Consider the following 12,164-nt stretch of genomic DNA (forward strand, 5'->3'; position numbering starts at 1 on the left):
TGTTTCAGTCCCATGTTTGTTTGCAATTTCATATTTAAATGAAAATTGCATCTTAATTTTATACCAGTCCTCATAGAACATTATATATGTTACTCTCTAACCAAGAATTTAGAATGTTTGGCAAAAGGTAAGAAACTCTCCTTTTAGTGCTGAGCCTGCAGAGACCTGTAGAATTCATCTATTAAATGAGAAGAACTGGGGGGCAGGGGAGGTGAGAGGGAATTAGAGGCCAACATTAAAATGAATAAATTCAGAAGTGTTGCACTACCTCTTTTACTACAAGGACGTGCTCACTCCACTTGTCATGTGTCTGGTATATGCAGTGTCTTATTTCTTTCTTTGTCCCTTTTAAGGAGGAACCAGATATATTGTGTAGGGCAGTAGGTCTTGATTAGAATGCATAACAGAGTCCCATATCTGGAAGTCATGCCCTGCTTTCTGCTCTGAAGCCTTGCTGTTGCACCATTTTCTCCCACTAGTAGGAGCTATTTCTTTCTAACCAAATTGTACAAAGGGACTGCTACACCAAATACTTTTGGATGGGAGAGCAAGATATTGTGCTCTCTTGAATCCCTGATTTGTTGCTACTCCATACATGAGCCAAAATTGGCTTTTCGAGCAGTAAGCAGCTGCTGGTGTTCTGATGGGACTGAGTACTTGGCTTCTGCATCCCTCAGCAGGAGTTCCCATGGGAAACCACGGGAGGAGTTTCTGTTTTGGCCAATTTAATTTCTTTACTAATTTTATAATTGGGTAACCTAAATAGTTTTGTAACAAAATAAGTGAAAAGCCAGCAAGTATTCTAGCCACTATGGTCACCAAGTAAAAAAGAGAAAAACAAGAAGTCTTGTGGCACCTTATAGACTAATATATTTTGGAGCATAAGCTTTCATGGGCAAAGACCTGCTTCATCTTTCTCTCTGCACTTTCTCCCATCAGTAAGTATTTCTAAGGTGTATTTTAACAATTGCCATGTAGATTTGGTGATCATAATAATCCTACTCAAACTAAGACCACAATCAGCTTGGTGTAGGGAGTTATTACTGCTGTCCTATCAAACCATACAATATACAGTGTTTTTAACTGGGACTTGTTTGTTTGCTTGGTTCAAATTTATATGGTTTAATATCTTTTCATTTGATCTTACTTCTAGAATTTTAAAATGATTTATGCTAATCACAATCCATTGCTGACTATTTCTTGTTTTCGGATGACATACTGGGTATAAGGCAGTGATTTCTCAGCATTTAAGATTGAATCCCATTGGGTTTCTTTAAAAGTACCAATTGCTTTCAAACAAATTTAAGGACAGACAGAGGTAAACGTGTGTCCATTGTGACGTAAAGATATTAAGGTAAATAGTTTAGCTTACAAAATTACTTCTATATGATATGAAATGCTTCATTTGTATTACTGCTTATTGTGTTCATGATAGAGTGAATAGCAAAGGGTTAGTGAGATCTTCAGGATTATTATTAATGCATATTTATAATTTTCCTGCTTGTAAGTATCAAAGGGCTTTATTTAACAGTTTGGCTGAGACACTAACCAAAACTTGTTTCCTGTCACAGCGCCAGTGCTTAGGACTTCTAAGTCGGTTTGGTGGTTCAGACAGGCTCCGTCAGTTTAAACTGCAAGATGATAATGCCGAAGGAGACAGAGTGAGCAAGAGGGATGAAATTGAGTTGGCCATGCAACAGGTGAGGAAATAGGGGAACAAAGTTACATTTTCCCAGCATTGTGAATATCCTCAGCTGAGACTTCTGAGATCCCTGGTATGGTTGATTTGTAGGAATTCCTGGTTGTTGTACTGATGTATGCAGTTTGAAAAGTTCTGAAAATAGTATTTCATCATCCTCACTTGAATTGACTTGCTGTGATTCTTCTTCTGTAGATCTGTGCAAATGTAATGGAATACTGCCAGTCTCTTATGTTACAGTTTGCACCCACCTTTCAGCACACAGTTTGCCTGTTCACTCCTAGTCTGTCAGAGTCAACCAACCGAGATGGACCCCGTCAAGGTGGGTTTGTGGGTTACTTGTTCCTTGTGTATCCAAAACTGAATTGTGAAAGTTGGCGTAATAGCAGGAAATGAACTTCATTCATGATGTGAGCCTCATGGCTTTTCTAACTTAGTAGAATGTTAATTATGACAAATTGCAACAAATTAGGATATGGACTGATGTTGCACTAAATTTTCGCTACTCTTTGAAACAATACATCACCACTCCCAAAAATGAAAATTTAAGTTTTTCTTTACAGTAAACATTTACAATGCTATTACGAATAGATGGTGCTGTTACCTCTGAGTTTTCATTGTGATACAAATGCCTTGACCCAACCAGTGACTTTTATTTTCCATTTGTTTATCTTTTACATGTAAGAACATATTTTTCAAGAATTCTCCTCTTCTGCTGATACAGCAGTCATCTTAAAAGGTGTAAAATACTACTATGAATGTAAAAAAATAGCTTTTTTGAGAGCTTTGAAGCTTGAGTTAGTTCAGAGCAAAATTATAGGTAGCATGTTTATTATGAAGAATGATCTAGGTTGGAAGTCTGAGTATTACATGGATTGGGTTTGTCTAAAGTCGTTTTTTATTCTTTCAGCACCCCAGAATAACGATCAGAGAACAATCACAATGCTAGGGTTTAATAACCCTGAGCTGCTGTGCAAAGCATGGAGGTAATCTTTTTGTGGCTAACATATAGCCGCAGTACTCCTGCTGTGACTTGGAATAATGATCTGCACCGCAGTTGGACTTTTCTCTTGTACAGCAGTAGCATATAGTGTTAGCTTTTTTTGTAGCCAGTGATTATCAGGGAGGGAGATTGGATGTGAACTCTGCACAAAGCAGAAATAAGGTTTTGTTACAAAATAAAATAGGGGGATATTGAATGCTAACAGCTGTCTCCTTGCTTGCCACATGTCAACAGAAGATGAGACCACAGAGTTTTGTCCTGGAATCTCCTCTGTAATAAGTGTGGCCCACACATCCAAAATGAAATTTAGCTGTACTTCCACATCCTTGATACTACAGTGGTGATAAATGGTAGAGAATAAACTGGCTTCAGAGAACTCGTTTTAATGTTGGTGGTTGTCTCCCCTAGATACACAAGCACCTGTGATCCCGTATTGGCGCCTGCCTGGCTTGGGCATCATTGTGTATCTGCTGAAACAGAATGCTAATGATTTCTTCAGTTACTATGACAGCCACCGTCAGAGTGTTAACAAGCTACAGAATGTGGAGCAGCTCCCACCAGATGAGATAAAGGAGGTACCAGATTATGTAGGCTTTATCATCAACAGTCAAAAGTATCTGTTGCCTGTAAATGAACTAAATGTAGAAACAGCTGTAGTATTTAGCTGGGACAAACATACACCTTTTTTCTTTTTGATATCAGGGAGCGTGGTAGTGTTGGAGTTGACAAAATGGGAACTTAAATGGCCAAGGAAGTGGTTATTTATATTAGGATCAAAAATGTTGGAGTAAGTTTTTTGTGTAGGGAGTTGGGTGGATATTAATGAATTATGTTGGAAACTAGTAGTACAGGTATTCTTAAAAGTCAGCATGACATATTCATTGAGACTGGCCACTGCTGATATCTCATGACTGGCTGGCTATCCAGACAAAATAAGTAGACGTTAAACAGATATGACTTTCATATCAATCTGTGCAGCAGTGATTGGGTTAACAGGGGAAGGATAATTGATCTGAAGATTAGTGACTCTTGTTCCGACAACATGAACTGATAAAATAGTTCTGATCCTGATTGAGCACTTAAAATTTTTCTGGGAAAGTGTGAGGTTGGACTTGGTTTCTTTTTTCTTTTTCTTTTCTTCTTGTTTTGTTAAGGGTATTATTTTGACTTTTAATACTTTGTTTTGGCTTGCTACATAATGTTGAATCTTTTTGCATCTTTTCTTCGTGCCATAGCTGTGTCAGTCGGTGATGCCAGCTGGGGTAGACAAAATTTCTACTTCCCAAAAATATGTTTTGGCAAGACGGCGTCTGGTGAAGCTGATAAACAATCGGGCCAAGTTGCTTTCCCTGTGTTCCTGTATCCTTTTGGAATTATGACAGCTCTAATGGTTGCAATCAGAAACCCTGAAAAAGTATGCTGAGAAATGGGATTAGTTTGTTTTATAGCCTAGCCATTAACTGGGGTTCAGACCACTAAAACCAATGACAATCCGAGGAAAGATATTAATAATTAAATCAGTTGATAAGAGGAAAGTGACCCTCTACGTTCAGCGTTTAAACATTTTATTTTCTATTTGTGGTACCAGCTCTGAAAGAAAGTCAGTAGTAACATAATGTTATTGCCACAGAAGTCAACAATAAATGAAGTTCATGGATTTGATTAGGGTGCTGATTCTCTGCCATTGGGTGAAGCAGAAATACAGCTAAACAACAAAGCCTTTAGAGCTGGAACCTGGTAACAGTACAAAGAATCAAGCGTATAGGTCCATAAAATGTGCTATGCAAGCCATATGTGTAACTGGAATCATGATTGTGTCAAAAAAATGGAGGGCCATGGCGAGTAGGGCTTACATATCGGAGTCATTTAGGTCCCCAAGAAACAGACCCTTCAGTCCTCAGTCTTGCAAACACGTTTAATTTTACTTATATGAGTATTCCCATTGCAATTACTGCTCATATGCAGAGTTAAAGATGCATGGAACTTTTTTGCAGGCTCAGGCTTTCTTTTGAAACTCCTAATAAGGCTATTATCTCAAACCAACGTAAACAAATTTTCATCTCCTTCACTGGGCATGTGTACAGATATCATAGAAACATGCCTCTTTATCCTTTGGCGTCACTTGGAATACTATCTATTGCATTGCACCCCTACTGATTCCCAAGATTCACTTCTGGCTTCCAGGACTTCATTTAAAAGCAGAAGGCTACAAGGTAACATTTCTCAAACCTCAAGGTGTCTTTGCATTTGTTTATATATTTGACATAAAAATATCTGGCAGTATCAAGAGACTGCATGTCAAAATTTAGGTTTTCTAAAATAGATTTTTTTACACAACTTAACAAGACTTACATTTTACTAATTAGTATATAATAAAAGGCTTTTGTTTGGATTTAAATATGGGTGCATTGTAGTAGTGGATGACGGGTAAAAAGTGAGTTTACAGAAATAAGTGAAGCTGTGACTAGTCTCATTTCTATTGGTCAAACTGAGTCAAACTGAAAGTGAACAAGTATAAATGGTGAAAAGTAAACTATATATTTTAAAAAATGTTTTTATGTGTAATAATTGAAGATGATGTTAAAAACAGATGTAAGGGCATTTATTTTCTAAAAGCATTTTTAACTTGCTATAATATTAATTCATCAGTGGATTTGGTGAGGAAAAGGGAAAAGTCAGGGAAGGAAAGGTAACATGGTGGATTATTGTTCCTGATCATGCCATATTATGTAATCCAGTGCTGTTTGAAATTAATACATTAATGCTTGAGAGATAATTCATCAGTAGTTCAGGAAAGATCAGTTGTGATTTCCTCTTCATCCTTGTTTAACTTTCTGTTATGTACACAATTGGCATTTGGTGTGGTAAACGTGCTTCATACCTGCATATATATGGTACTCTCCAGTAGGCAGAAAGAGGAATTTAAATTTATGACTTTTATTCCAAGATTCCTTCAGTTCAGAGCCTAACTTGGATTTCAGGAATGGGAAGAATCGAGTGAATCAGCATGACATAGATCAGGTGAGATGCAGCAGCTGAAATAATTCTTAATTATATCATACTTGATGTGGTTCTAATGTGTAGTTACTGTCAATAGTCTATAGTTTCCATGTTTAGGAGTGATCTGTGATACTTCGCTTCTAAATACTTAGTTGAACTAAAAATAGGGAGTAACAGAAATTTTCAAAAGGTATTTGGCAGCAATAAAGATATCAAGTGCACAGCTATACATGTATTTTTGAATCATGCACACAGATTGGACAAAATCTAGCATATGGCAAATGAGGGGCCAAAGTACTCATTTTTTTTCTAATTCTCTAATAAGATGAAGTGTTTTAATAATTTGCTTCTAAAATAAGAAATTATCAGTTGCCCTTGAAAGATGGCTGTTTGTGTATTGAAGATGAGGTTCTTAGTTTTGTGTGATACTTCAGCTGGTCATTTTTGGGCAACTGCAGATGGACCTTAGTCAAGAGTGGGGATAGTAAAATGGCAGCTGACTATGATGTAGCTAACCAATTGCCACTGCTTAAAATAATGTGTGCTGTTTGGAGGTACAGCCAGCAAAACCAGCACAGGTATACTTATGATCTGTTTTCAGAACTATGCCAATGTAAACTGTTGTTCACCAGTAAGAAATTTTTTTTCATTTCAATCACAATTAACAGTATACAGAGTTGTAAAATGAGGTGCATACACTTCTGTGATTCTAATCCATCACTCAAGAGAACATATACAATAAATGTCCTACAACAATATGTAGAATTCAGCTTTTTTTATGGTTTTTTCCATCAGTAATAACAAAAAATGTTGTTCAATACATGGATTTTTTTTGTTAGCCTGCGACATATAGGTTGCACCTTCTAAAACCAGCACTCTCTGGTCCAGAAGCATCCCTGGTCTGCTAGGACAAAGGAAGCACTTGGACCAGAGAGCTGTGGCAGCCTGTTGAGGGCTGGGGTTGGAGTTGGTGTCCCCTAGCACCCCTTTGGGAGACTGAAGCCAGAGCACCAGGGAGCTGTATGGGCTGGGGCTCCTGTGCTGGCATCTGGTTTCCCCTGACTACCACAGGAGGCAGGGGCCTGGGAGCTGGTGACTGGGACCATTAACCTCCCCTGGCTCAACAAAATCCCTCATTCAGGACCACTCAGGTCCTAGGGGGGTTGGACCCTGCAACCTGTATTGAGAATTCTGTCTCTAAGTGCAACTCTCTACTATGATTTCTTAATTTAGAAGTCAAGTTATATAACACTCGAGTCATGTTTGCCAAACATATGTATGTTTAAATTGCAGAACACATGTAGCGTTTTTAAAGTCAAAGCATAAGTGTGTTTAAAATGTTAAGTACACCCATCCCTTGTTTAACGAGTCCTTTACTTACGAGTCCTTGCTAAAACGAGGGACACACATACTTACCATTGTTCACTATGCGAGTGAACTTCTCCCACTTATATGAGCCAGCTGCCGGGTCCCTGGCCGGGGCATGGGGAGACCCGCAGCGCCATGGCTGGCTCAGCTCCAGCCGTGGGGTCCCTGGCTGAGGGGGCGGGGAGATCTCCAGCCTCACGGCTGGAGTGGAGCCAGCTGCAGGGTCCCTGGCTGTGGGGGGGCAGGGAGCTCCACAGCCCCGCCTGGCCCACTCCCAACACTTTCCCTGTGGCAACTCCCTGCACACCCCCCCAGTCACATCATTTCCCCAGACCACAGCTCCCCACGCAACCCCCCACCCCGCTCCCAACACAACCCCCACCCCATCCTGTTCCAAGCCCTCCGGCTCACTGCACAAGCCCCCCCATACCTCTGCTGCAGCCGGGAGGAACAAACTGCCACCTCCTCTACCTGAGCTGCCTGCAGGTTTTAACACTCCCTCCCTCTCATGGCCCCAAACTGCCCCCAGCCTTTAACCCCCTCCCAGCCCCAGGTTCACTCACCTTTCAAAAGCAGCGCCATCTGCTGCCACTCCGAGCACTTGGAACCAATCAGAGACTTTTACATGTATTTTAATGGTAATTTAATGTCCCTCATGAGTTTTCACCTACGAGCAGAAAGTTGGGAACCAATTGTGCTCATATAGCGAGGGATGAGTGTACTTCACAGAATCACAGGGCTGGAAGGGACCTCAGCAGGTCATCTAGTCCAGCCCCCTGCTTCAAGCAGGATCAAACCCCACTAAGTCATCCCAGCCAGGACCTTGTCCAGATGGGACTTAAAAACCTCAAGGGATGGAGAATCCACCACCTCTCTAGGCAACACATTCCAATGCTTCAGCACCCTCCTGGTGAAGTAGTTTTTCCTAATATCTAACGTACACCTTTCCCTCTTCAACTTCAGACCATTACTCCTTGTTCTGCCATCTGACACCACTGAGAACAGTTCCACACTATCCTCTTTAGAGCTCCCCTTCAGGAAGTTGAAGGCTGCTATTAAATCACCTCTAAGTCTTCTCTTCTGTAAACTAAACAAGCCCAAATCCCTCAGCCTATCCTCATAGGTCTTGTGCTCCAGACCTTTAATCATTTGTTGCCCTTTGCCCTTCACCATAAAACCTTCCAAAGAAAATATTTTCCAGTGTGTGATTTAGACTGATAAACCTAAGGATCTGTTAAATATTGACGAATTAGATCCTCTCTCCCAAAATTCTCCCAAATATTTATATTCTTCTAAGAGAGATTAAAGCAGTAGAAGATGTGATGTGATGTTGGGAAGAGTAATTGGTGGTGCTTAATGGGGAAAAAGCCTCCTTCAATGAAAGGACAAGATACCACTGTCCATTTCAACAGATTTCTTCTCTTCCTCAGCTTCAAGCTGAAGCCATCAACAGCTTTGGTGAATCTCTGCAGAAGAAGCTCCTTGATATTGAAGGGTTATACTCAAAAGTCCGGTCACGCTATACTTTCATTCAAGCACTTGTCAGACGTATCCGTGGTCTACTAAGGATATCAAGAACCTAAAGGACTCTTCCCATGCTGCCTGTCTCCACAAGTAATGAACCAGGGCACACTGCCTTAAACTCACATTTTATAGAATCTACCTTTTCTAAATTATGGCCAAAAATATTTTGTTACTTTTTTTCTTAGAATTAATTAATCAGTTTTGTGTATTTTGTTGTCTACTGCCATCATCATCACAGGAAAAATAAAGGATTTTTTTTAAGTGGTGTTTATGATTACTGTAAGAAAATAGACAGAAAACACTGGAATTACAACAGAAAATTCAACAAGAATCTTGAACTTTTCATTGGGAAATATGCACATGTCCATGTGATGATTTGAAAGAAGTGCAGAACTGCCAGGCTGCAATTATGGTGTTCTGCCTGATGCTGTATTGACGTGTGGATCACTCCCGAAATGGAAATGTGGATTCCTTGATCCAGTCGTTGAGGTCAAGATGTGGCTCTTCTTCTCAGAATGGATTGGTTGGTGGAAGAGCATTATTCCATCCAGTGGCTACCCCACTTCTTTTCCCTTCCAACAGACTTGAATGCATATACCTGTGTTTGTAGGAGTCCAGGTGCTGAGGAAATGGTGAAATATGTGGGGGAGTCTGACTCATGCTGGGGAAATATGATATGTACAGCTGAGCTCTGCTCACCTGCTTTTCCTATGTGGCCTCTTCCGCATCTAGGCTTCCTTTTGGGTACATTCCTGTTTGCTAGTGTGCCAGGCATAATGGCAAGCATGAAATTTGTGACAAAAGAGGAAACATGCATTCTTTTACACACAGAAGAATGGTAAATGAACTCTGGTATACATTGCCATATAGCGTCTTTAATGGAGACTGTTCATATTAGTAGGTAAGTACTCTCTTTTCTAAATTTACATTGCATAATATGTTGTTGTTCACAATTAATATTTTCTGAGTTTCTCATGACTTCATATTGTGCAGTAGAGTGCCATATTTGGTTCGCTGAGATTATTTTATGATCCCGCCTTTCAATTTGTGGTTATGGTTTGAAAGAATATTGTTAGATACAAATTGTTCTTTAGTCTTGGTGAGTCTCAGCCAATTTCCCTTCTCTTCCTCATTTACACATTTATCCTACCCTCCATAAAATGAAGAAAGTAAGTGGGCAGGACTCCCTATGAAGAGAATGTAAAACTGTAATTCTAGAGATCTGCTGTTTTAATGTAATTTATTGCCCCTTGGAAAGCTGTGATACGATAACTGGTATTAGTTCAGTACTTCAACAACACGTTGAGAGAATACTTTAATTTTTGCTAATAATTCCCACCTCGTCAGGACTTGTGAATGCCAAGGAAAATAGCTTACTCTGTACTACACCAGCACAAATGGGGATGCTATAACTTAGCAAATTCTGGTTTACTCTTTGGATATTAAATTTTATAATAATCCAGCTAAACTTTGATGTGTTTTTATAAAATAGTAGGCCCTAGGATCTATAATATACATTATTTGTAACCATTCCTCTTTGTTCTCTCAATTAAAAAAAGCAGCATGTATCCATTTTTCCTGTTTTATATCTGGCCACCCTGCATGTAACTCACAGTTCTGATAAGTACACTCATATTATTAACAGAGAGGGAGCTGTGCTAGTCTATATACTATCAAAACAAAAAAGCAGTCAAGTAGTACTTTAAAGACTAACAAAATAATTTATTAGGTGAGCTATTGTGGGACAGACCCACTTCTTTAGGCCATAGCCATACCAGAACAGACTCAATATTTAAGGCACAGAGAACCAAAAACAGTAATCAAGGAGGACAAATCAGAAAAAAATGATCAAGGTGAGCAAATTAGAGTAGAGGGGTAGAAGGAGGGGGAAGGTCAAGAATTAGATTAAGCCAAGCATGCAGATGAGCCCGGTAGTGACTCAGAAAATTCCCATCCTGGTTCAAACCATGTGTTAATGTGCCGAATTTGAATATAAAAGACAGCTCAGCTGTCTCCCTTTCCGTAGCGGTGTGAAAATTCGTCTTCAATAACATGCAAACTCTTAAGTCATGAACAGAATGGCCCACTCCATTAAAATGTTGATTACTGTTTGTGGTTCTCTGTGCCTTCAATATTGAGTCTGTTCTTGTATGACTATGGTCTGAAGAAATGGGTCTGTCCCACGAAAGCTCATCACCTAATAAATTATTTTTTTAGTCTTTTAGAGTGCTACTTGACTGCTTTTTCATATTAACATTTTTATATACCCAATCAATGGTAATTGCTGTTTTATATGAGAAACTCCTTAGGTCAGGGAACCATATCTTCCTGTTTGTAGAGCACCTAGCACATTGTCAGTGTTGTATAAATATATAGCATTGTTCTCTGGGCTGCAAGCCTAACACTACACAGACCAATAGTACTGATTTCAGGAATGACAAATGAACAGTTCATTATAATTTTCCTCCATAATTATTTAATTAAACTTCCAGGCTGACACAACAAACATCTTGAGATGTAATTTTTTAAAAAACGGAGAGACAAAAAAGCAGTGGCTTTTCTTCTACTTTGTGTTTGATATATGCTTTAGATTAATCCTTTTAAAAAATAATATGAATAGCTATGGAAAAAATAGAGCTTGCAGTTATCACCTCGGCTTTTCTATGATATTTAGTAAGCTGCAAATGTATTTTTATATACTCCAGTACAATAAAAATTTCAGTTAAACTGGAATTCTTGCTAATAAGTGTAATAGATATAAGAAGCAATAATTGCTATTAATAACCTAATTTTAGTTTTAGATTAGTGGTTCAATGCTTCTTTAAAGATATCGTTCATGTTTAAATGGGTTGCCCTGTATTCTTTAGATGTTATTCTTTTAAAGGATAATTTGTTGAATAAATATATAGCAGCATTCTCTGGGCTGCAAGCCTAACACTACACAGACCAATAATACCTGTTTTGCAATTTTTGTTATACTCAACTAGGTTGATATAAATCCCCTGAAAAATAACTACGGTACCACTAGGTTATAAATTCTTGCTGACATGGATGCTTATGTATAGAGGAAAATGTGCTCTGTAGGAAATCAACAAGAAGGGTGAATCTGTCTTTGAAAATGTTGATTTAATTGGGTAGTGGACTGCTACCACTAGCCCAGTAGTGTGTGCTCAGGAGCAATGCACCTGCTGTTACCAGCTGACAGGTAGCAGAAAACCTTTTCTTTCCCTCTGCAGCGATCAGACATGCACCCTGGATGATAGAACAACAGTCCTGACAAGATACGGTGCAGTAACTAGTTTGCAAACAGAACAAGAAGTCTTGTGGCACTTTATAGGCTAACAGATATTTTTGAACATAAGCTTTCATGGGCAAAGACCTGCTTCATCAGATGCATGAGTCGGGGGTGGGGGTGGGGTTTCAGAGGCGTATTTAAAGAATGGGGTTCCAGAAAAAGGGAGGGCCCCAGCTGACAACCGAGTATTGAAAACATCAGCCCAAGTTCGCGTGCTCCAGGGGTATGGAAGGCCTGACACCAAATTCAGAGGGGATCCTTTGCTCCTTCAGGTT

General features: G+C 39.3%; 1 protein-coding gene across 1 annotated transcript in view; it reads left to right on the plus strand.

Annotated features, from left to right (window-relative positions):
* NUP205 (nucleoporin 205) overlaps nt 1–10,285 on the plus strand; it is a 73,949-nt gene extending 63,664 nt beyond the window's left edge. The window contains exons 37-43 of the mRNA XM_075011241.1: nt 1,572–1,700; nt 1,895–2,021; nt 3,111–3,277; nt 3,938–4,061; nt 4,787–4,915; nt 5,650–5,723; nt 8,501–10,285. Coding sequence (XP_074867342.1) covers nt 1,572–1,700; nt 1,895–2,021; nt 3,111–3,277; nt 3,938–4,061; nt 4,787–4,915; nt 5,650–5,723; nt 8,501–8,653 — 903 coding nt within the window. The 3' untranslated portion in view covers nt 8,654–10,285. The remainder of the gene's footprint in view (nt 1–1,571; nt 1,701–1,894; nt 2,022–3,110; nt 3,278–3,937; nt 4,062–4,786; nt 4,916–5,649; nt 5,724–8,500) is intronic.
* The last annotated feature ends 1,879 nt before the right edge of the window (nt 10,286–12,164 follow it).

This window comes from Carettochelys insculpta, chromosome 1 (genome assembly GCF_033958435.1).
Source record: "Carettochelys insculpta isolate YL-2023 chromosome 1, ASM3395843v1, whole genome shotgun sequence".
NCBI classification, from domain to species: Eukaryota; Metazoa; Chordata; order Testudines; family Carettochelyidae; genus Carettochelys; species Carettochelys insculpta.